General features: G+C 39.7%; 1 protein-coding gene across 1 annotated transcript; it reads left to right on the top strand.

Annotated features, from left to right (window-relative positions):
• The first annotated feature begins 5,943 nt into the window (after nt 1–5,943).
• Nucleotides 5,944–26,002, top strand: epdr1 (ependymin related 1). The gene is made up of 3 exons (XM_072571030.1): nt 5,944–6,250; nt 19,816–20,024; nt 24,769–26,002. Exons 1-3 carry the CDS (start codon nt 6,006–6,008, stop codon nt 24,963–24,965), a joined length of 651 nt encoding a protein of 216 aa, XP_072427131.1. The 5' UTR covers nt 5,944–6,005; the 3' UTR covers nt 24,966–26,002.
• Nucleotides 26,003–26,181: the final 179 nt, after the last annotated feature.

Raw genomic sequence — 26,181 nt, 5'->3', positions numbered from 1 at the left:
TCCCAGCTTGAAGGTTTTAAACTCAGTTCTAAGTCCAGAAGGTGGTAAAGTGCCTAGTCTGATTGTGAGATGCTGTTCCTCCAGTTTGTAGATTGATTCACTGGAGTACTGCAGCATGTCGAGCAGTACACTGTGTTAAAATGACTGGCCACAGGAAAGTGGGGGTCATGCTTGCACACTGACCAGAGGTGTTTTGCAAAGCAGTCACCCAGGCTGCATTTGGTTTCTCCAAAGTAAAGTAGGCCACATTGGGTGCAGCAAATACAATAAACAAGATTTGAGAAGGTACAGGTGAAAAACTGCTTCACCTGAAAAGACTGTTTAAGCCCTTGAGTGTTGAGCAGGGAGGAGGTGAAGGGACAGGTGTTGCTTCTTCTGCAGTTACATGGGAAGATGCTGTGGAAAGGAGGGATGGTGTTGGTGGTCCAGGAATGGATTAGGGTATCTAGGAAAGAATGATCTTGCCGAAATGCTGACAGCGGAGTGAGGGGAAGACGTGTTTTGTGGTTGCTTTCTGCTGGAGTTGTGAAATTGTGGAGATTGATCCTTTGAATGCAGATGCTGACGGGGTGAAAAGTCAGGACAAGGTGGGGGGGGGGCCTGTTCACAGTGTTGTCAGTGATGGGAAGGGGCAAGGGCAGAAGCATGGGTGATAGATCAGATGTGGTTTAGGGCCCTGTCAACTACAGTGGGCAGGAAGCCATGGTTCATACAGTCAGAGATGTACAGCACAGAAACAGACCCTTCGGTCCAACTTGTCTATGCCGACCAGATATCCCAACCTAATCTAGTCCCACTTGCCAGCACCCAGCCCATGTCCCTCCAAATCCTTCTGATTCAGATACCTATCCAGTTGCCTTTTAAAATGTTACAATTGTACTAGCCTCCACCACTTCCTCTGGCAGCTCATTCCACACATGTACACCCCCCACCGCGTGAAAAAGTTGCCCCTTAGGTCTCTTTTAAATCTTTCCACTCTCACCCTAAACCTATGCCCTCTTGTTCTGGACTCCCCAACTCCAGGGAAAAGACTTTGCCTATTTATCCTATCCATGCCCCTCATGATTTTAAAAACCTCTAAAAGGTCACCCCTCAGCCTCTGACACTCTAGGGAAAACAGTCCCAACCTATTCAACCTCTCCCTATAGTTCAAATACTCCAACCCTGGCAATATGCTTGTAAAGGAAGGCACAGTGTAATGGAAGGGTGGCACAGCGACTAGCACTGGTGCCTCACAGTGCCAGGGACCCAGTTCAATTTCCACCTTCCCATTCCCACTGTCAGTGGGGAGCTTGCACATTCTCCCCGTGTCTGCGTGGATTTCCTCCAGATGCTCCGATTTCCTCCCAAAAATCCAAAGATGTGCAGGTCAGGTGAATTGATCATGCTAAAATGGTCCATAATGTTAGTCAGGGGTAAATATAAGGTAGGGTCACAGGCCTGGATGGATTACTCTTCAGAGGGTTGGTGTGGATTTGTTGGGCCGAAGGGCCTGTTTCCATATTGTAGGGAATTTTAAAAAACTTTTCTGAACCCTTCCAAGTTTCACAACATCCTTCTGATAGGAAGGAGACCAAACTTGCATGCAGTATTCCAAAACTGGCCTAACCAATGTCCTGTACAGCCGTAACAGGACCTCCCAATTCCTGTATTCAATACTCTGACCAATAAAGGAAAGCATATCAAACACGTTTTCACTATCCTATCTACCTGTGACTACTTTCAAGAAACTGGGAACCTGCAATCCAAGATCTCTTCATCAGCAACACATCCTAGGAGCTTAGCATTAAGTGTATAAGTCCTGCTAAGATTTGTTTTCCCAAAATGCAGCATCTCATATTTATCTACATTAAACTCCATCTGCCAATGCTCAGCCCATTGGACAAAACTATCTCATGCCCCCTTTTTGCCCTCCTGACTTCCCTCTTAAGTATTCTTCTACTGCCTTTACACTCTAAGGATTCACTTGATCTATCCTGTCTATACCTAATATATGCTTCCTTCTTTTACTTAACCAAACCCTCAATTTCTTTAGTCATCCATCATTCCCTACACCGACCAGCATTTCCTTTCACCCTAACAGGTATATATTGTCTCTGGATTCTCGCTCTCTCATTTCTGAAGGCTTCCCATTTTCCAGACTGCAAACATCTGCCCCCAGTCAGCTTTTGAACATTCTTGTCTAATACCTTCAAAATTAGCCTTTCTCCAATTTAGAACTTTAACTTTTGGATCTGGTCTATCCTTTTCTATCACTATTTTAAAACTAATAGAATTATGGTTACTGGCCCCAAAGTGCTCCCCACTGACATTTCAGTCACCTGCCCTGCCTTATTTCCCAAGAGTAGGTCAAGTTTTGCACCTTCTCTGGTAGGTACATCCACATATTGAATTAGAAAATTTTCCTGTACACGCTTAACTAATTCCTCTCTATCTAAACCCTAACACTGTGACAGTGCCACTCTATGTTTGGAAAGTTAAAATCCCCTACCATAATCACCCTACTATTCTTACAGATAACTGAGATCTCCTTACAAGTTTGTTTCTCAACTTCCCTCTGACTATTAGGGGTCAATAATACAATCCCAATCAGGTGATCATCCCTTTCCTATTTCTCAGTTCCATCAAAATAACTTACCTGGATGTACTCCCTCAGTACAGCTGGAATGCTATCCCTTATCGAAAATGCCATTCCTCCTCCTCTCTTGTGTCCTTCCTGTAGCATTTTCATCCTGGAACATTAAGCTGCTAGTCCTGTCCATCCCTGTGTCACATTTCTGTAATTGCTAGGATATCCTAATTCCATGTTCTTGACCATACCCGGAGTTCATCTGCCTTCCCTGTTAGGCCTCTTGCGTTGAAGTAAATGCAGTTTAATTAATTAGTCCTACCTTGTTCTCTGCTTTGTCCCTGCCTACTGTGACTGTTTGACTCACTTCTTTTCTCAACTGTACCAGTTTCAGATTGATCTCTTTCCTCAGTATCTTCCTGGGTCCCATCTCCCAACCTTACTAGTTTAAATCCTCCAAGCAGCTCCAGAAAATCTCCCTGCCAGTATATTAGTCCCCTTCCATTTCAGGTGCAATCCTTCCTTCTTGTACAGGTTGCTTCTACTCCAGAGGAGATTCCAATGATCCAAAAATGTGAATCCTCCCATACACCAGCTCCTCAGCCACGAATGAATCTGCTCTTTCCTTCTATTCCTACTCTCACTAGCTCGTAGCACTTGGAACAATCCAGATATTACGATACTCGAGGACCTCCTTTTTAAATTCCTACCTAACTCCTATATTCTCCCTTCAGAATCTCATTCCCTTCCTATGTTTTTGGTTCCAAAGTGTACAATTATCTCCTGCTGGGCCCTCTCCCCCTTGAGAACCTTCTGCACCCTCTCTGAGACATCCTTGATCTTGGCTCCATGGAGGCAACACACCATTCTGATTTTTTGTTGCTAGCCTGTCTGTGCTTCAGACTAGAGAGTCCTGTAACACAATCAATCTCTTAGAACCCGATGTACCATCATTGCATTAGAGCCAATCTCGACACCAGAAACTTGGCTGTTTGTGCTATATCCCCCTGAGAATCTATCACCCGCCACATTTTCCAAAACAGCATACTTGTTTGAAATGGGGATAGCCACAGAAGACTCCTGCCCTACCTCTCCTGGAGTTAATCCATCTATATGACTGTATCTGCAACATTTTTCTTCCTTCCTACGACTGCCATCCATCACACCCCCTTGCACTTGTAAATTCCTCATCACCTCTAACTGTCACTCCAACTGATCTATTCTATCTGATAGGATTCACAACCAACGACATTTATTGCAGATATAATCCTCAGTAACTTGTAAACTCTCCCTAAACTCCCACACCTGACAAGAAGTGCATATCACTCTACTAACGGCCATTTTTGCTTCTTCCAATCTACAGGCCCAGAAAATAGCACCATCTTATTCCTCTACAAAACTCTGCTCCAGGTTAACTTAATAGTTATGGCTTATATTTTTTAAGTTTAATCAAGAAACATATCTCAATAAAACATATAATCAAGAAAGAACCCACTCCACAGACTCACAGCAAGGCCACACTTAAAACTGAGGAAGCCATGTCAGCATGCTGTTTTGAAAGGTGGCACATCTAAACTCATGGGATACATTGGTAGCAGCACTCCCTCCCATTTTCATTCTGGCTGTGCAGGCCTCCAAGGTCCATGTGTGGTAGTGGCTCTGGAACCAGAAGTCAATGCTGCAATTGCATTTTGATGCATATTGATACATGCAGAACTCTAGAGCAGAACAGCCACACAACTTAAAGGGAACATTAGTAGGTCGTTAATGAGGTAAATTTGGTAAGATGCAACAAGAAAACTCACTTGGTTCCCCAAAGTCTCTCCAACATTACATGTAAGGAACATGATGAAACTCTCTCTAATTTAAGGATGAGTGCAGCATCCAACAACACTGAACAAGCCTGATACCACCCAAGCAAAACAGCCAGCTTGATCAGCACTTCATCTGTTAGCCTAAATATCTACCTCCCTCCCTCCTCCACTGCAATGCACAGTAATAGGTCACAATAGAGAAACCTTTAGAAGCTTCATTTACAAAACCACCCTAACCCACAGTCTCCAGTACCTTGAAGAACAGTGGCAACAGATACTTAGTAATAGCACAAGCTTAAATTTAACTCCACCTCAGCTTGGGACACTTTTAACCAACACTTCACCAGTGCTGGGTCAAATCTGGAACTCCTTATCTAACAGGCAATCAATATACTATGCAAATTGTTCATCCAATTTGTTATCAGAACCTTCACCAATGAACTAGAGAGTTAACATGGGAGCTGAGCACAACTTTCTCAAGGGCAATAAGTGGAGTGATAAATGGTAGCTTTCTCATTGACACCCGGTCACAGAGTTTGCAAAAAGAAAGTATTATTTGAGATTGTCAATGGATGGGGGAGGTTTTTTTGCAAACAAAATATTACTTTCAAATAAAAAAGGAGAGAAAAAAACAACAGCCCATCATTTGAAGGTGGTCCAGATCTTGGTGCAGGGGGTAGTTTCAAAGTTTGCAGATAACACAAAACTTGGAAGAATTGTGAACAGTGAGGAGTACAATGTAGAACTACAAGAGGACATAGAAAGTTGGTAGAGGGGGTGGAGAAGTGGCAATTGAATTGCAATGCAAAGAGGTGTGAGGGAATAGCATTTTGGTCAAACAAACACCAAAAGAATGTAAAATGTGGGTACAATTCTAAGGAAGAAGGTCCATAAGCAGAGGATTTGGACTTATATACGCACAGATCACTTGGAAGTGTCAGGACAGGTGGGAAGTGAAATAGATAAAGTATCTGGAAACCTTGGTTAAATTAACAGGGTCATACTTTACATGAGTAAGAAAGTGATGTCCAACTTAAACACCTGTTTGACCTCAGCTGGAGCATTGTGTACATTTCTCAGTGCCACATTGTGGGAAGCATAATGTAGAAGTAGTTTACAAGAATGATTCAAGTGGTAAGAACCTCAGTAATGAGGACTGATTGAAGAAATTGGGACAGCACTACTTCGAGGGAGAGAGGATGTCTCAGAGGAGCTCTGATGAAGATTTTCAAAGTCAAATGTGAGCTAGATACATTTGATAGTGAGAAACTTTCCCACTTGCAAAAGGTACAAGTACTGAAGGGCATAGATTTAAAATGATGTACAAAAGAAGCAAGGGTAAAGTGAAAAAAAAATACGTCTCACTCAGCCAGTAGTTACTGTTATGGAATACAACACTTGGAGCAGATTCAATTAAGGCATGAGATGGTGATTTGGGGAGTTGAAATAAAGCAGGAGATGGGTACTATTTACTTAACAAGCAAGCACCAATGGACAGAGTGCCCTTTTCCAGTGCTGGGCCGTTTGATTGACCACCTGGCTCGCGCATGGTGCTGGTCACGCGAGCAGTGACGCGGGGCGGCGGTTAGAGTCCGAATTGTGGGGAACGTTCGAGTCTAGTGATGGAGCGCGTAGGTTTGGTCGTGGCGCGCTTTGTGCTGCTGCTCTGCTGCCTCACCCTGGCGCACGGCCTCCCCCGAGTCGACGTGCAACCCGAGCCGTGCCAGGCCCCGGAGCAATGGGAAGGCAGGGCCGTTGTGTACGACCATATCACGGGCAGGAATAATCGGGTACTTCTTTCATACGATGGCAAAAACCAGCGCGTCCGGGTCTTGGAGGAAAGGAAAGGTCACATTCCCTGCAAAAAGTAGGTCTTCGCTTAGGTAAAAACAATGACTGCAGATGCTGAAAACCAAATTCTGGATTAGTGGTGCTGGAAGAGCACTGCAGTTCAGGCAGCATCCAACGAGCAGCGAAATCGACGTTTCGGGTCTTCGCTTACACTATCCGCGCCCGTGTTGCGGTTGTCAAGTTTTTCTCTCGTTTTTCATATTTCGCTTGTCCCGAATTACATCCTTAGCTACCTTCCCCCCTCCCCCTGTTTCTAAACCAGCCCATCCCGCGTTTCAGAAAGCACGGAGTGATTGAGAGCTGTATGAACCGCCTTTTCCCAGTCCATGTAGGCCACACAAGCTGCCCTAAGCTGATGTCTGTGCTTCACATGACCTTCCTTTTCTCACTCGATCTTCCTGTCCTTTTCTCATTGCTTATTCATTTCAGCCATTTAGCGCCTTCCAACTTGGTAGTATTCTCGGTTAAATGAGATTTCCTCCGAACCCCTTGGTGAATTTACTACAGATATTCTCCCCGCCCCACAATGACCGTGGAGCAAAAGCTTACAGTTCTGGAGAAGGATCACTAGACCCGCAACATTAACACTGCTTTCTCTCCATAGATGCTGCCAGACCTGAGTTTTCCAGCTGTTCCTGATTTCTAGCATCTGTTCTTTGGCTTTTTGACCATGGAGGTAGTTTGCTGCTCCACCTTAACACAGCCTCAACAAATCCCTATTTTGAATGACTTGAAGGATGGGGAGCTATCCATCATATTTTACTCCTAGTACTGTACAGTGATATGTAGATTAAGGCATAACATTTACAGATAATGTAAAAGATTACTTTAATGGATAAAACTATTGAGTTCAATGTGGCATCATTCATTTGTGACTAAAAATTGATAAAATACAGTACTTAGAATGTTGGAAAACTTATCCAAAGAAATCTGTGACAGATATCCAGGTATTGAGATCATTAAAATGTCATTAGCAGATATAGAAAATAATCGAAGTTAGCAGAGGGTTAGAATTCATGGAAGTCTGAATCCTGCTTTAGCTATATATAGTCTTGGATAAACGTTGCCTGGGATGCTGTTATCGGTCTGACCACCACACCTTTTAAAAAGGTATTATGGCCTTTGAGGAAGGTAACATAATGTTACCCAGGCCTTTACGCAAGGACTTAAAAAGTCGAAGGTAGTTTGAATGAAGTTTAGATATTCAGGGGACCGATAGAAACTATTATCACATGCTGCCAAATCTAGAATTTATAGGGGCATAATCAAAAAAAGTTGACAGACCTTTGGGAGAGTTATTAGTCAGAGTCGTATGTACAATTCTGATTGTCCTGCTGTGGCATGTTTTTTATTTAACTGGAAAGAGTATAAAAAAGACAACGTTACTGAAACTGGAAGGTTTGATTTGTATGGAGAGGCAAGATGGCTGGGACATTCTCCCTCAAGTGTAGCAGGCTGAGGGGTGACCTTTGTAGAAGTTTATAAAATCATGAGGGACATGGATAAGGTAAATAGCCAAGGTCTTTTTCCTAGGGTAGGGAAGTCCAAAACTAGAGAGCATAGGTTTAAGGTGAGAGGGGAAAGATTTAAATGGGATCTGAGGGGCATCTCTTTCCGTAGATGGTGTGTATGGAAGGAGTTGCCAGAGAAGCAAGTAAACATTTCTTCATTGAAGAGATATCAAAAGCTTGGTCCTCTTCAAATGGCAAGTGAAGCTAGTCCTTTGTTAATTTTTAAACAGATTAATGCAATTAGCTAACAGTGTGAGGCAAAGCTGAGGTCATATGAACTTAGGTTGTGAATCAATTCACTAAACAGTGGGCTGCTGAGGTTATAGAGGTACAGATCCCCTCAGAAAATCTTGCAATCTTTACATTGCATTATCCAATACATTATTAACTATATCTTTTGGATTGTTGCCCCAGTGAGTTATTCCATACATTGATCACTGTTGTGTGAGAAAGTAAACTATTTAAATAGCCATTTCCGATCAGATATTAGTTTGAAGTAATGCCATTTATTGAAGATTGATGTTGGACAGTTCATGCTAAATTTAATTTTAAAGGGTTTATAAGAAAAGAGATTTGAAGCTACTGGTGTCTATCACTTTGATAAGCTATCCTGACATTTCAGTGTATTGAATAATACATGGAATACTTCTCCTTTTTTATAAGTAGAGGCACAGAGTACAAAAGTCAGAAAAGTACCCCAATTTTGCATACAATATTAGTTTCACCATAGTTTATGTATTATGTCTCATTTCAATTGAAAAGAACCAGGATGGCTGTGAAAGGGGTTCAGAAAACATTTAAGAATGGCTCCATGGTTAAGAAATCATAAGTATATGGAGAGATGGGGAAGCTGACCTTCTCCTTGGAGCAGGAAATGCAAGATTAAAAGGTAAAGTTGCCACAGCCTTGCCAGATCATAGAGCGCTCACTCGTTTATGCTGGTTTAAATAGTCACCATGCCTCAGGCAAGAGGAGATTTTGAAAAGGAGGCAACCTTAGCCAGTGCAGGAATTGAACCCTCTCTTTCAGTGTAAACCAGCCATTTAGCCCACTGAGCTAACCAACCCTATGTCTAATTAGATTTGATAACAGTGTTGAATATCATGAATGGTTTGAGGATTCAAGAGTTTCACAGTAGTTGAAGAGCCAAGATTCCAAAGGACAGATTTAAGTTATCAAAAGAACCAGAGGCAACATGCGAAAAAAGTTTTTTTTTCTCAAGCAATGAACTAGGGGCTGTCAAAATTTGGGATGATAACATAATATTAAGACTAGACAAATTCTGAATTTTATGTTAATCAGTCAAACCTACACTATAATGACTTGTGAATCTGTCTGATATTGCAGGTTGCTCCCAGGCAATGTTTGATTAGATTAGATTACTTAGTGTGGAAACAGGCCCTTCGGCCCAACAAGTCCACACCACCCCGCCGAAGCGTAACCCACCAATACCCCTACATCTACATCTACATCTACCCCTTACTTAACACTACAAGCAATTTAGCATGGCCAATTCACCTGACCTGCACATCTTTGGACTGTGGGAGGAAACCGGAGCCCCCGGAGGAAACCCACGCAGACACTGGGAGAACGTGCAAACTCCACACAGTCAGTCGCCTGAGGCGGGTATTGAACCCAGGTCTCTGGCGCTGTGAGGCAGCAGTGCTAACCACTGTGCCACCGTGCTGTTTGATTGCATATTTCCAGGTTCCTTCTGCTATAGTAAATTGATTTCACCACTGAAATTAAACTATGGAGCTAGATGAGAGGAAGGATTTTTCAATTAATTTAATGCCAGTAACAAAATATACTAAGTGATTGTACTAAAGTTAAAAAGTAAACTTTTTTAGGAATGTGCATATCTGCTTTATTCCTAGCCCTCTGCTCCAAACTCCATCTAGTTCCTTAAATTCTAAGGCTTAAGTGACTTCTTCTGTTCCTAACAGAATGGAACCGTGTCACACACTTGATATTCTATTTACCATTTAAACCACCTGTTGTTCAAGACATTTACATTTTGCTATATTTCAGTTTAGTCCTAATGCTGTCTCCAGTTCCTGATTTAAAATTATTTATTCTCATGGTCTTTTTCTCTTTTACTGAGGGTTGTGCCTTTGGAGTTACCTCCCTCAAAACACAGAAGCAAATCTGTGTAAATGTTTTTAAGGCAGAAGTAGATTTTTGATTATCAAGAGAATGAAAGGTTATTTAGGGATATGTAAGAATATAAGAGCTAAACAAAGACCAGATCAGCTAAATTATTATTGAATGGCAGAGTACTCTGAAAATTCTAGTGTTCTACTTTTGTTCTTTGTTCATGTGTAAACTGCTTGTGACAGCATAGATTCTTATGCTTATCAAGTAAGTTTTAAAACTTTTCTGCCTCATTTCAAACTGTTTTGCTGACTATCCCTGACTACTTGCATGCTGAACGTTGCCCTAACTCCTATATGTGGCACCCTTTATTCAGTCTTCTGAAATTCCATCACTAAAGGCAATGTTGTGGACGCAGTATCTGCCCCCTAGACAAAGTCCGAATAAGTTTGTTTAAACAAACCTACCTTTTCAAAATTCATTTGACTTTTTTATTTTTTCCACCACTGGGATAAGTAGACTATTGATTGAGTTTTTGACTCCTTTTATAAAGATTTGTTAAATTTGCTCTTCAATCTTTTCGTGCTGTCATCCTAATATCAGTAATGGATAGTAAAATTACTTTTTATAAAACAAAGAACTGTAGATGTTGAAAATCTGAAACAAAGTTCTGGAGAAGGGTCGCTGGACCCAAAACGTCAACTCTGTTTTTTTCTCTACAGTTTAGTGCCAGACCTACTGAGTTTCTCTAACAATTTTGGTCTTTGTATTTCTACTATTTTTTTGGTTCCTTTTGAATTTTTCTTGTGCATTCCATCTGGTCCTGGGAGCTTGAATGAGTGTGCCATTTTTTATCTGTTGTAATATCTATCTTGAATTGTTATCATTTCTACTTTGTTCCACTTTTCAGCTGAAGAGACGAACAAAGTAGCTATTAATTCTACCATTTTACTATCATGCATGTATTCTATATTCCTTTCATTTCACTATGGTAAAAGTGGGCCAGGCTAATAGCAATGTCAAAATTTGCCATAATCTTAATTTGATGGTTGTGGCTATTTCTATGCATGTACCAAATACATGAAACATTTTTTTTTAACAAAAGGGTCAAGAAACATGTCTCAAAATAGTTAACTGAGCACAAATAAGCTTTAAAAATTGCCCATTTCAGAAGATCCAATGCAAATTGCTGCCAGTCAGATATTAAAAGATCTCTGCTAATCATTTCAACAATTAGTGAGTTTGCGACGTAACAAATGCACTGATAATCAAAAGCACTTCTGTCTCATCATTTGCATAACTTCTTGATCCTCTTTTGAACTACTATTCAGAATAAAGAAGGCTTTAATCAGGCTGCTTAAATGAATTCCAGATAATCCGTTTGTTAAAACGTAATGCATATTCTGGAAAACAAGGGGAAAACACTGATTAAGGTTCAGTTATGAACTGGAAATATAACTACCTCTTTAATTTTAAAAAAAAACTACAGCAATTTGCAGAGATTGCCTTTTGCCCTGTGTTAAAATACAAAACACACTATATTCCATAAGACATAGGAGTGGAAGTAAGGCCATTCGGCCCATCGAGTCCACTCCGCCATTCAATCATGGCTGATGCGCATTTCAGCTCCACTTACTAGCGTTCTCCCCGTAGCCCTTAACTCCTCTAGACAACAAGAATCTATCAATCTCGGCCTTGAAGACATTTAGCGTCCCGGCTTCCACTGCACTCTGTGGCAATGAATTCCACAGGCCCACCACACTCTGGCTGATGAAATGTCTCCGCATTTCTGTTCTGAAATGACCCCCTCTAATTCTAAGGCTGTGTCCACGGGTCCTAGTCTCCTCGTCTAACGGAAACAATTTCCTAGCATCCACCTTTTCCAAGCCATGTATTATTTTGTACGTCTCTATTAAGTCTCCCCTTAATCTTCTAAACTCCAACGAATACAATCCCAGTATCCTCAGCCGTTCCTCATATGCTAGACCTGTCATTCCAGGGATCATCCGTGTGAATCTCCGCTGGACACGTTCCAGTGTCAGTATGTCCTTCCTGAGGTGTGGGGACCAAAACTGGACACAGTACTCCAAATGGGGCCTAACCAGAGCTTTATAAAGTCTTAGTAGTACATCTCTGCTTTTATATTCCAACCCTCTTGAGATAAGAGACAACATTGCATTCGCTTTCTTAATCACGGACTCAGCCTGCATGTTTACCTTTAGAGAATCCTCGACTAGCACTCCCAGATCCCTTTGTGCTTTGGCTTTATTAATTTTCTCACCATTTAGAAAGTAGTCCATGCTTTTATTCTTTTTGCCAAAGTGCAAGACCTCGCACTTGCTCACGTTAAATTCCATCAGCCATTTCCTAGACCACTCTCCCAACCTGTCTAGATCCTTCTGTAGCCTCCCCACTTCCTCAGTACTACCTGCCTGTCCACCTAACTTCGTATCATCGGCAAACTTCGCTAGAATGCCCCCGGTTCCCTCATCCAAATCGTTAATATATAATGCGAACAGCTGTGGCCCCAGCACCGAACCCTGCGGGACACCTCTCGTCACCGGCTGCCATTCTGAAAAAGAACCTTTTATCCCAACTCTCTGCCTTCTGTTAGACAGCCAATCCTCAATCCATCCCAGCAGCTCACCTCGAACACCATGGGCCCTCACCTTGCTCAGCAGCCTCCCGTGTGGCACCTTATCAAAGGCCTTTTGAAAGTCTAGATAGACCACATTCACTGGGTTTCCCTGGTCTAACCTACTTGTTACCTCTTCAAAAAATTCCAACAGGTTTGTCAGGCATGACCTCCCTTTACTAAATCCATGTTGACTTGTTCTAATCAGACTCTGCTCTGCCAAGAATTTAGAAACCTCATCCTTAATGATGGATTCTAGAATTTTACCAACAACCGAGGTTAAGCTGATTGGCCTATAATTTTCCATCTTTTGCCTTGATCCTTTCTTGAACAAGGGGGTTACAACAGCCATCTTCCAATCATCCGGGACCTTTCCTGACTCCAGTGACTCTTGAAAGATCTCAACCAATGCCTCTGCTATTTCCTCAGCCACCTCTCTCAGAACTCTAGGGTGTATCCCATCGGGGCCAGGAGATTTATCAATTTTGAGACTTTTTAACTTTTCTAGTACTATCTCTTTCGTAATGGCAACCATACTCAACTCAGCCCCGTGACACCCTTTAATTTTTGGGATATTACTCATGTCTTCCACTGTGAAAACTGACGCAAAATACTTGTTAAGTTCTCCTGCTATTTCCTTATCTCCCATCACTAGGCTTCCTGCATCAGTTTGAAGTGGCCCAATGTCTACTTTTGCCTGTCATTTGTTTCTTATGTACTGAAAGAAACTTTTACTATTATTTCTAATATTACTGGCTAGCCTACCTTCATATTTGATCCTCTCATTTCTTATTACACTCTTTGTTATCCTCTGTTTGCTTTTCCAAATGACTGAAAACAAGGATATGATTCGATGATGACTTTTCAGCCCACCAGTGTTTTCTTTTAATTTTCTGATCAACCTGTCCAGTGATGCCATCTCTCAACCTGGAGCAGGTAGGATTTTAACTCTGGTCTTCTGATCCAGAGGTGGGCTCTCCACCAGCTTTCCTGTGGACAAAGTTGAATTGCCAACAGTTGTGGATTGATGGAAGATTTGAAATCCAGCTGGATTCAAGTCTTTGGAAAGTGGCCACAGTCACCTTTTTTTTTTAAGGTGGTCAAAAATACTGATTTGAAATAATCAGGTTCTCGAAGAGACTAGGACTTGCAGCTCCTGAGATTTCCTTCCCTACAGACCTTGTGTCTGAGAAGACCAGAAAATTAATTCTTGAAAGAATTGCTGGACAATAACTAACAGGCAGGCTCCCATGGCCTTTTCAAAACCAGACTTTTCAGAAATTAAAGGCCATAAACCCCACTCTTTTATCTCGAAGCTTGTTTTGTTTCCTCTGAAGTCACTTTTTGCAAAACAGCAGGTAGATCACAGCACACAGTCAACAGTTTAATATATTTCCCAAGAAGTTAATTGTACAACCCTATCCAATTCAAAGTATTTAAACAGTTCTGTTTCTTCTACATTTTCCAGTCCTTAAATATAGATGTGTATTCTCAAACACCAGAAGATGGTACATGAGTCTATATTTGAAACTGGTCTTAATCCTTTATGTACCATGACTAAATTGAAGATGCTAACATTATGCAAGTGTTTAGGCAATGAAATTTATTAAATCTTTAATTAGTATTGAAATCTATAGAAACCTTGTTAAATTTGTTTAAACAAAATTTTAAATGAAAATATATCCCAAACTGCATATTGTCTTAAAGTTGCAGAAAATGCTTGATTTACATGGCATTGGTTTGTCTTTGAAATCTGCAAGTATTATATTAATATAAATATACTCAAAACATGCATGTCTCCATTAGTTGCAATTAATTGATTGTGGGTTGTGCAAAATGCTTCTACATTCCCTTCTGTTTGTGAACCCAACCCCCATGCTTAAATAAAGCTCTACATGATATTTGGAAGTGACCACAGGTTACAAGACACCCCACTCAGGTTTCACCCATTAATCTTATCCATCTGTTTTCCACCAGTCTCTGTTTAGTCTGTGTTTTTCATATTTAGAATTCCCTTGCCCATCTGTTTTGGACTTCCATCTTCTCTGACAGCTAGCTCCTATATCCATACAACCTAACAATATCTAAATATTCTTGACAAAAAAAAATCAATTTAGCTTTCATGGTAATTCTTCCTTGGGACTTTCTTCTTAGAATTTTGCCTTATTTGTCTTTTCAGCACTCTATACTTTATGCAATTAGTCAAAATTCAGTCTAAACCTATGAGGGAGATTTGCAACTCTTAATGCACTGAAACTTGAATAAAATTGCATTTTAATTGTCTGGAATTATTTCAAGTGATAGCAATTTCACAATATCTTTTTTTATTAACAGTAACTGCTGGTGAAGGAATAGACCACTAATTGAGTTTCCACAAATTGAGTGAATTACTCACTACTCCATATTGGAGCTTGTAGTCCATCCTCATGTTTAAAACAAAATTGCTAGGTTTGCATTATAAATACAGGTGAATTTTCAGACACTGAAGACTGATATCTTATTGTAAGTACTCAATAAACAGTAACCTATGGTGTTTGTATGCATTCCAACCTTGGAGGTGTAGAGAGGAAATAATAAATTGGTGTCTCAATTCTCTAAGTAGCAAAGAGCCCTTTACAATAATTTTGTACCTTTCAAAAATTTTTCATTTTGTACCTAGTCAATATTCCTTTAAGATCTAGATTTTTTTTTTGACCGTTTTCTTTCAGTACCTGGTCCCTTATGTTTTTCTGTGCATGTTTTCTGGGGAAAAGGTCTCCTTGGTCCTTTCCAGGCTTCTATGTAGCCATGCTCCACTGTATTTAGCAGGAACCTTGGTCTTCATTCAATCTGTCTTTCCCTTTGTCTTGCTTCCTATATCTAATTTGATTTTAATTCACAACTTCCTTCTCTTCACTTTTTCAAAGTTAATTGACTTGGGTATCTGCCCTTGCTCTCATGTACAGTTAACTAACAAAGTATAAACAATCTTGGCTCAGTTTACATCCTTCACCTTTGTACTGCACCAAAGCAACTCCAGACTGTTACTGTTTGATATTTGGTGACAGCCACCCAATCCAAAAAGGCTGCGACACTATTTTCAAGCTTTCAAAATCTACTTTTTTTTTATTGTCACTTTTTTGTTACCTTTAATGGAGTCTCTTGAAACCACATTTTTCATATTCTATACTGAAATGAGCAGATACATTATAGTTGACTTGAGAATTATTTACATTTCCAAGAAGAAAGCATGCTCTTCAAAGATGCTTATACATGATCACCTCTGTTTCTATGTAATGAATTACAGTGCCACTTGAGATGACATTTGTGAGGTCAAGGATATACTTTAAAAAATTTCTTGCATTTTGTATCATTTGGGGACAGGCTGATTTGGTTGAAACTATATAGTACTTTTTTGGAAGCTTCTAACTGGATTAATGTTGTTGGCAAATAATTAAATTGCCTACCACCATAACAAAGTTACATAGCCAAGATTTATTTATATTATAGACACCAAAGTTTGTAATTTGCATGGGGCAGACCACTTACAACAGGGTTGTGATTAAAAATATCCTTTTTCATTTCCTACCTGTTGGTTAAAGACTTTTGACTGATTCATATCAACAACAAGCGCTATACTTATTTTTGTCTCACTATTAGCAGCATGGGGTAATCTAAAAATGCAGTGACCTTTTTTCCTTTGCAATGGAAAACTCTCAACAGGAACAATGTTATATTTTTGTAGCAATATTTTAAGTCATGCCCTCCTTGATACTGTTTTGTAACTTGTCCTTGAAAGAAAAGATAAAGCATTGCCCATGTCAGTCATGGAGCAGAATTGAAAGCTTATTTGACGAAAATCCTTTCATCGTGAAATAGACAATCTTTCTGTGAAAGAAACCACATGTTTCTGGAGGTTTTTGTCTGTAATGGCTAAAAATATTTAGTGCAAGTAGAGTCATGTCTAGCAGCTTTATATCACAAAACCAGTTACATTTATCTAGCTGCCTTGAGATGATTTTCCAAGGTGCTTTGCAGGAGCATAATTAGACAAATGGAGATTGGCCCAAACAATTCTTTTTAAAACTTATTTAAAGAGGTAGTTTTTAAACAGGGTCAACAAGGAGAAGAGTTTTTATGGAGAAATCAAAGCATGGACCAAGGTGGCTGAAGGTTTGGCGAGTGCTAGAGTTGTACTGTATGGAAATATACCCTTTCAGCTTATTCATGCCAACCAGATATTCTAAATTTAATGTCATCCCATTTGGCCCATACCCCTTAACTCTTCCTATTCATCTACCTGCCCAGATGCCTTTTAAAAGTTGTAATTGTTCCAGCTTCCACCTCTTCCTCTAGCAGCAAATTCTATACACGCCCATCTGTGGAAAAAGTTGCCCCTTAGATCCCTTTTAAATTTTTGCCTCCCACCTTAAAACCACGTTCCCTAGCTTAGGCTCCCTTATCCAAGGGTAAAAGACCCTGTTTATTCACCCTATCTATGTCCCTCAGATTTTTAAAAACCTCTAAGGTCACCCCTCAGCGCCTCTCTCATTCCAGGGAAAATAACCCCAGCTTATTCAACATCTCCCTATAGGTCCAAGCCTCATGATCTGACAAAGGTTGAGTGAGTAAACACAAGGAAAATGAGAGAACAACTTTTCAGTGTCAAGCCTGTCAAGTCCCTTTCAAAATTTACGTTTCAGTGAGATTGTTTCTCATAGTTCCAACTCCAGAGTGTTCAATTTCCTCAGCCTCTCATCATAAGAATCAGGCTAGTAAATCTTTGTTGCTCTGTCTTAGTGTATATCCTTCTTCATGGCATCTAAAACTGTGCATGTGTATCTGAGATATGGTGCCAATCCCCTTGTGATTTCAAATAAAATATTTACCTTTTTTGTTATGATCCCAGATAAGTCTGAAACTTGGCTTGATAGTTTGTTTTATTTTGGTTGTAACAAGGAGGTCTCACTGAGATCAGCGCACACTTGCAGTTTTCATTTTAACAGAAGTATTTTATAGGTAAAAATAAGCCCATTGAATTTGTGTCAAATAAAAAGTGTTTTAAACAGTGACCATTAATCTCAAAACACTCCTTTTACTCGGTTAAGTGGACAAAAATCTGGAAGGTGGAGTATAGTATGGGAAAATGTAAAGTTCTTCACTTTGGCAGGAAGGAAAAAAGAAAATATTACTTGTATGGAGAATGACAGTGGAATTCCAAGATTCAGAGGGATCTATGTGTTCTAATGTGAGTCACAAATACAGAGGAAGCCCGATTATCTGAATATCAGATTATTCGACAAGATTGCAAGGTCCTGATGCTCAGCGAAACAGTTATCTGGAATTTGATTATCTAGGATTCAATTTAACTGAATGAAATACTGCCCTCCCATATCATTAGGATAATCGAGGTTTCTCTGTAGTTGGTTTGCAGGTACAGCTTGTAATCAAGTAAGTTAATTAGATGCTGTCCTCTTTACTGAGAAAGTGAACATAAAAATAAGGATGTTAAGCTTCAGTTTTACAGAGCATTGAGACCAAATCTCATACTGGGTGCAGTTTTCATCTCCTTTATTTCTGAGTATGTTCAGAGGAAGTTTCCTAGAAAGAATGGGTTGCCTTCTGAGGATGGGTTGAACAGACTTGAGTTGAGAAATGTGACCAGTGGATTGATTTGAACTATACAAGATTGTGAAAGATCTTGACAAGTTGGATGAAGAAAAATGTTTCCACTTGGTGAGTTCAGACTAGAGGGTACTGTTTTAAAGTTTGAGGTCACCCTTTTAGGTCAGAGAATGGAAATTTTATCTCGCAAGGTTAAGGGTTTGGGAGACAAGAAAAATCAGGCCATTGAATGTTTTCATGACAAAAGTTGATCTTGTTGGGCAGTGAATTAAAGGTTATTGGGGACATATCAGAATGTGGAATTCAAAACCCAAACACAGCAGTTAGATTTTATTGAATGGCGGAGCAGCCTCAATGAGCCAAATGACCATCTGCTGTTCTTATTTTGTATAGCTTGTAATGTCAGCTCATTTGAACTAGGTGATGCCCAGCATTGATCCTTGCAGTGTTCCGTTAGCTATTGCCTGCCAAAATAAAGCACTGGACTTGGATCTATATGCACAAAACTAATGCAAATTATAGGGTAGGTTGCAAAAATAGTTGCAAGGATCCCACACTCTTTAAATTAAATCTGTGTAAAGTAATGGTTCCTGCCTCAACCAGAGTATTGTGCTACGTTCTGAATATCACTCAAGGATGTGCAGGCATAGGAAAGAGTGCAGGAAATATTGAACTTGTGTGGATAAATTGAAGAAACTAAAGCTGACTTTTTAGTTGAGCAAGATTTGATCCAAGGTATTCAAAATAGAGGGGCCCAAAGAGAGTAGATATGGAGCAATGCTACTCATTCATGAATAGAAAACCAGAAGCTGCTAACTTATCATGACAAAAGACTAAATTGAGATGAGAGAAAATATTTCTATGCAGTGCCTGAGTGTATGGTGATGGCAGAGTCATTCATGGCTTTCTAAAGAGATTGTTTTTCTTTATACAATTGTGCACTCGTATGGTTGCAGGGAAAAATGCGGGGCTGTGGGGCTATTTGAACTGGGTGTGTGCCATTTCTTTAAAAAGAAACACAATGACGGATTGGCTCCATTTATGCTTTAACCATTCTACTATTCAATCCCTATTCTATACTTCATGTTCAGTAAGCATTCCTCTATTCATGCCAATATTATTCCATTTTGAGGGCCTTTGTATTATTATCAAACACAATTGGTCTGTGTGGAGCTTATCCATGCTACCTATGCATCCATATGGATTTCTGCTGGGTGCTCTGGCTTCCTCCCACAATCCAAAGATGTGCAGGTTAGGAAGTTTGACCTGGTGAAGAGGGCTGTGGGGATAGGGAGGGGAGCTGAGTCTGGGTGGGATGCTGTTCAAAGAGTTTGTCCAGACCCAATTGGCCTCTTGCTGCACTGTAGGGATTATGTGATTCTTATACAATTCTACATTATCCCCTCTGTGTAGAGCATGTTGACTCTGAACTAAGAGGACAAAGTTGATCTTCGTGTCCAGGAAGATTTTTAAGAATGGAGAGGCGAGGTGCAAGTACAAAAGGAAAATTTTTTTTTAAATTTAAAATAGTAACAAAAATGCAGACAGTATATTGGGCAGAAGCAGAGTCGATCAACTTTTCATCAGAACAAAAGATCAAAGTGTGAAAGCTTTTAAACGAGAGGGTGCAGGTGGGAGAACAAAAGGGAAGTTCTGTATTGGGAAGCATGGTACTGGATAGTTAGTTACAAAGATCTAGTATTATTTTTCACAATATTTTGTTTTTGATCCTTCTAGATTTTATGAATACATTTATCTGTTTAAAACTCCAGTCCTTTTCAAGATTGAGCAAGTGACAAAACAGTGCTCCAAACTACCCCTCTCTCAGCTGTGGGATCCATATGATATCCCTGAGAACTCCACTTACGAAGATGAATACAGTATTGGTGGACCAGGAGACCAGATTAAGGTTCAAGAATGGTCAGACAGAAAACCTGCTCGTAAATGTAAGTAGCATTCCTCTTGTACAGTTCATTAAAGTGTCATGGTTCAGTCTCTTTGAGACACTACAGTATAAGAGGCACAAAAGTTAAGATATGTTAGCATAGTGGAAATTTTACAAGTAATGCAGAGATGTGGAGTAATGACCCAGAGTCATGAGGCCAGGTCTCACTATAGCAGCTGAGGAGTTTGTTCAGTTAACTAATTCTGTACTAAAAGCCAAGTATCAGTAATCCATGTAGCCAGATTGTCATAAAACCTCATTTAATTTACTGTCCTTTTTTAAGGAGGGAAACCTGATATCCATTACCTGCTTTGGCATTAAGTCTAGACCTGCAGCAACATTCAGAAAAAAGATGGAGACAAATGCCAGCTTACCAGTGATGCACACATCCATGAATGATGTTTTAAATTGTTGAATTCTTGTTTTTCTTTAACAAACAAAAAAATCACTTGTGGGTTCTAGTCAGAATTGATTGTATTGGCTTAACATATTATCATAGTCGGTCACAATTTGTCATGGGGATGCTATTATCAGTCTTAATGTTAGAAAGTTCTGAAAATTTCCAGAAAACATTAATGTCCCATTGAAGACATGATTTTCAAAAGTATGTTTGAACAATCTACAAGATGTGTATATATAAAGGGAAAAGATATAGGTGGTTATAGTGCAGAATCTTCTATTCAGAGTGCAAAACCTGATCATTTAGACATAAACTTAGTCTGTTTCTTTCCACTATGCATTTGGTAGTGGCAATAGTATGCCACTTGCTCCAAACTTTAGAAATTTTGACTATGATAATGCCTTTAAATGAGCCTTTTTTACATCCCATATATTCAAACTCCTAGAGAAACTGTAGCAGTCACTTTGGAGTTCACTGTACACTCTCTGGTGTAAATACAATAGATTTTTAAAACAAAAATAAACAAATCCAGTCATTTTGAATTGCAGTCATGGTGTCTGTTTTAGTTTTGTGACTGAGTTAGAACCCTAAAATTATTACTTTTTAATACAAAATGATCAGTCTTTAAAATAATTGAGGTGTTCCGTTATCTGTAGTAATTTCCTGTTGCATTGTGACCTGTACAAGTCAGCAAATAGGTGGTCTATTAAAGCTATCTTGAGGATAATCTCTTACATGTTTAGTAAAAGTTGAATAGTTGAGATTGTCAGACCATTAATTTTTGTAGCCCTGGACATTTCTAAACTATACAATGCAAAGTACTTTGTCATTAAGGTTGATTACTGAGATGAAGTGGTACATCACATGTAATGGGGAAACTAAAAATAGTAATAACTAAGCATATAGAGTCATAGCGATGTACAGCATTGAAATAGACCCTTTGGTCCAGTCCGTCCATGCCAACTAGATATCCCAACCCAATCTAGTCCCGCCTGCCAGCACGTGGCCCATATCCCTCCAAACCCTTCCTATTCATATGCTCATCCAAATGCTTCATTCATGCTGCAATTGTACCAGCCTCCACCACTTCCTCTAGCAGCTTATTCCATACCCGTACCACCCTCTGTGTGGAAAAAGTTGCCCCTTGGGTCTCTCTTATATCTTTCCCCTCTCACCCTAAACCTATGCCCTCTAGTTGTGGATTCCCTGACGAGGGAAAAGACTCCTTATTTACCCTATCCATGTCCCTCATAATTTTTTAACCTCCATAAGGTCACCCTTCAGCCTCTGACGCTCCAGGGAAAACAGCCCCAGCCTGTTCAGCCTCTCCCTATGGCTCAAATTCTCCAACCCTGTCAACATCCTTGTAAATCTTTTTTGAACCCTTTCAAGTTTCACAACATCTTTCAGATTGGTTGCATCTTTCAAATTCTCTATTGTTGTGATGATGGCTGTCATTGGATATATTCATGATTGTTCAATTATCGCACAATCACAAAGTCGAGAGTTCTGTAAAATAGGTTGAAAACAGTATTTGAGTCCAAAATAAGATCAGCTGACAACTTATTGAATGAATGGTGAGGCAACTTGCAAGGTTATATTAATTACTTATCCCTATTTATCGCAATCTTAACACGTGAGCCAAGAAATTAAGTTTCCACGAAAGTGGGTGAAATTTGGAAGAGATGACTGTTAAGTCAATTGGATGGAAAAGCTTTGACCTCTCTTCTCAAAACCCTACAAATTTAATGTTTTCAAGAAAAATATAAATTTTCTTGTTCTGTCATTTAAAACCTTAACCATATCATGCATTAAGACATTAGGAGTAAAATAGACTAGCTGTGAAATTTGGTTATTTAGGATTAGCAATGTTTGGAATGGGAGCACCCCAAAAGGAATGAATGATAAAATGAGAAGAAATAGAAAAATGTGATCAGTGTGGCATGATTATGACATAAATACCTGGAGATGGTCATTACTATGAATCGAATAGTTGACAAACCAAACCCTGTTTCAACTAGCAAGAAATCTCTTGATATAGTGCCTAAGGTGCCTTTCAAATGTTTAGATTAGATTACTTAGTGTGGAAACAGGCCCTTCGGCCCAACAAGTCCACACCGACCCACCAAAGCGCAACCCACCCATTCCCCTACATTTACCCCTTTACCTAACACTATGGGCAATTTAGCATGGCTAATTCACCTGACCTGCACATCTTTGGACTGTGGGAGGAAACTGGAGCACCCGGAGGAAACCCACGCAGAAAAGGGGAGAACGTGCAAACTCCACACAGTCAGTCGCCTGAATCGGGAATTGAACCCAGGTCTCTGGCGCTGTGAGGCAGCAGTGCTAACCACTGTGCCGCCCACTATTAGCAATATTTTGAGGCAGTTACTAGAATATCACTCACTTCCCATTGATTAGTTATTATCTGACCTGGGGGAAATTTTGGTGAATATTTTGGCATTAACTGGCAAATTGTTTCAAGGGTATTTTAAGTAATGTGGGATTAGGATAGCTCATTTAAGGAATTGGCATGAAGTGGAGATATCCATGTCAAAACCACAAAAATGTGGACATAAACAGTCCTATAAGTTACAAGATGAGAAAGATGATAAATTCATTAGAGGAAAATTATCTACTGTGTAATTCCAGTTTATCCAGCCTCCCATAGTGCATGAAACAGTCACTCTCATCTAAAATCAATAGTCTTCTGGTGCAGTAACCAATGTTTGGCTTAGCAGCAGACCTTCTCCCCATTTATACTCTACTTATATTCAGCACTAATGTCTTAATTATCCTTCAATCTCTAGCTAATTTTCAAACTCCAAGTATCTAATAGAGTGTTATTCATTAAATCAAAACCAGTGTTTGATAGGGATGTCACATTTAAACTGAATTGTTGACATCATCTGGTATTCATGTAAATTCATTAACGATTGTTGACTTTTCTAACTTGTGTGCCAATTGGAGTGCATAAAACCAGGTAATTGTGGTGCCAACTGATAGCATGTGAGCAGCTTAAAATTTTGAGTTTGTATGTATCTGAAGTATCCATTTCTCCTCCTTGGTGTGTTACCACTGCTAAGATTTGTTTTGAGTCAGATTCCTGGCCTCCAGCCTGCTTCAGTGTTTGTGCTTATTGTAGATTGATACTTCAGTATGCTAATTTCTATTGACAATCTAAGCCATTCTTCCTTGCCACTCTATTCACCATTTCTTCCTTCACTGTTACTTTGTATTCCCTCTCGATTCTTCTATCAACTGTGCTGCTATTCCATGTTTTTAAATTACTATAGACAAGCTTCAGCTTCCCTATGCTTTGGTTAGGCTGAGGGGTGACCTTAGAGGTTTGAAAAAGGTGCCCCTTAGGTCTTTTTTTTATATATATATATATATATATATCTTTACTCTATTACCCTAAACTATGCCCTCTAGTTCTGGACTCTTTCTCTTCTCCTCCACTCCCCCTCTTACAGTCCTCCAGTCTGAAAAGCAACCCTCAGTCTTCTACCTTTGAGCCAGTTCTGTATTCAAATGGCTAGTTCTCTGTATTCAATGAGATCTAACCTTGCTAACCTGTCTCCCATGGGGAGCCTTGTCGAATGCCATACTGAAGTCCATATGGATCACATCCACCACTCTGCCCTCATCAATCCTCTTTTTGTTAGTTCTTTAAAAAACTCAATCAAATTTGAGACATGATTTCCCATACACAAAGCCATGTTGACTATCCCTAATCAGTCCTTGCCTTTCCAAATACATGAGAATCCTATCCCTCAGGATTCTCTCCAACAACTTGCCCAGCACCAATGTCAGGCTCACTGGTCTATAATTCCCTGGCTTGTCCTTACCACCTTTTCTTAAACCATGGCACCACGTTAGCCAACCTCTAGTTTTCTGGCACCTCACCTGTGACTTGATACAAATATCTCGTTAAGAGATATCTCAGCAGTGGCTTCCCAAAGCGTTGTAGGGTACACCTGATCAGGTCCTGAAGATTTGTCCACTTTATCGTGCACGTTTCTGAAGTTTATATATACAGTGAATGTCATTAACCCCAACCCACCAGTTTCAAACTGTGACCCTTATCATCCATATCTAAACGTGGTCTCTTCCACCCACCCCCGCCCCCCCGGCTCCAAATCTCTTTCAGCATCTCATCTGGCGGAGCAGGCTCAAATACTTTGCCATCAGATTTTTAGATATTTCTGAAAGAATGACAAATAACATCAATTCATGCAAGACTGCTGTGTTAGAATCCCCCTTACTTTTAAATGGGCAAATTGAGTAGACTTTCCAGAACCTGGGAACATGCTTACATTTATCTTTTTTTTTTCCACAGTTGAAAGATGGATTGGAATATACACCGTTAAGGATTGCTATCCAGTGCAAGAGACATACACCAAGAGCTACAATGTAACAACATCTACTCGCTTTTTTGATCTGCAGCTAGGGATCAGTGACCCATCTGTCTTCACCCCACCAAGCACCTGCCAAGCAGCCAGCCTGGAAGAGATGAGCAATGACTGTTCATTATAGGTATTAGCTGAGGCAACACAATACCATTTATCAAGTGCATCTGTCAGTATCAACTTTTTCTGTAAAATCCCATGAGTTGTCAACTCCTTTTGGCAGCTGGTGTGTAAAGCTGTCTGTTCAATTCTGTGAATAGAACTGTTCGGTACACTCATTGATTGTGGTGTTACCAAGAAAAAAAGTGGATGTTTTGCTTGCGATCTTCCTTGTTTATAAATAAATGTGCTTAAGGCTAGCCTTATTTGGTTGATACGCATAGCTGAAGCTAGCTGCCACCTAGTAGTAATAGTATTGCTACAGACATATACAAGTAATTAAATGTAGTTAACTTTTGTGTTTTAATTTCAATCGTTAAGGCTATATCTAACTGGCTAATGCAGTTCTATCTAGGGTACCTACCAATGAATAAGTGATTGAGATTTTAGTGTTTGTGAATTATAAGCACCATTTTAATGTATTTAGAAAGGTTAAAGCTTTGGCTCAGACATCAATATCTTTGCCTCAAGGGACAGAATCCTTTTATTTTACCTTTTTATTTTCTTGCTTGAGGAAGAACACATTGAGTTGTTTTTCAGTATCAAAATTGCTTTTGCAATTGTGCAATTAAAAGGTGGGAAATTTGCTTAATACTGCTTCAAGGTACTATGCAGGAATGTCAATTTCTCCAAAATGCAGACAATTCTGTAGAGTACCATCTAAAATTCATGTTGAGAATGAATTTCTCCATGCTGAATTTAATTTCAGCCTCCTGAAATGATAACTTATTCCTCCAGAGCGGCTGGCCTGTAAACTCTGCTTTGCTGTCCTAAGAACTGTTCAGACTCTCACCCTTTTCAAAGAAAACAACTATCCAATTTATTGTTTTGAAGGTGTGCTTTAATGAAATACATGGAAGAACAATTGATTGCTACTACATATTTTAAATGCATAATTCTCTTAGATGTATTTGTTTGTAAATTGAATTATTGGTGCAATCACTTAATGTGCAGTGTTTTTTTTTGTAATCATGACCCATAAAATTAAAGTTTTCCTCCCTATCATTTGCTTTGTCTATACCAACTCCTTTTTTTAATCTTGCAATATAACCAAATGTCTGGAATTTAAATATTGCTGTAAACCATGAATCAATACATTTTTAAGTGGGCCACGTTTATTTTCAGGTGTACCTTTGTAATTATTGATAACTCATTTATTAGATAATGTTAGACACTGTCAACAT

The sequence above is a fragment of the Chiloscyllium punctatum genome, chromosome 5, assembly GCF_047496795.1.
Source record: "Chiloscyllium punctatum isolate Juve2018m chromosome 5, sChiPun1.3, whole genome shotgun sequence".
Taxonomy (NCBI): Eukaryota; Metazoa; Chordata; class Chondrichthyes; order Orectolobiformes; family Hemiscylliidae; genus Chiloscyllium; species Chiloscyllium punctatum.
Note: the sequence above shows the minus strand (reverse complement) of the source record. Positions and strands in the feature narration are given on the sequence as shown.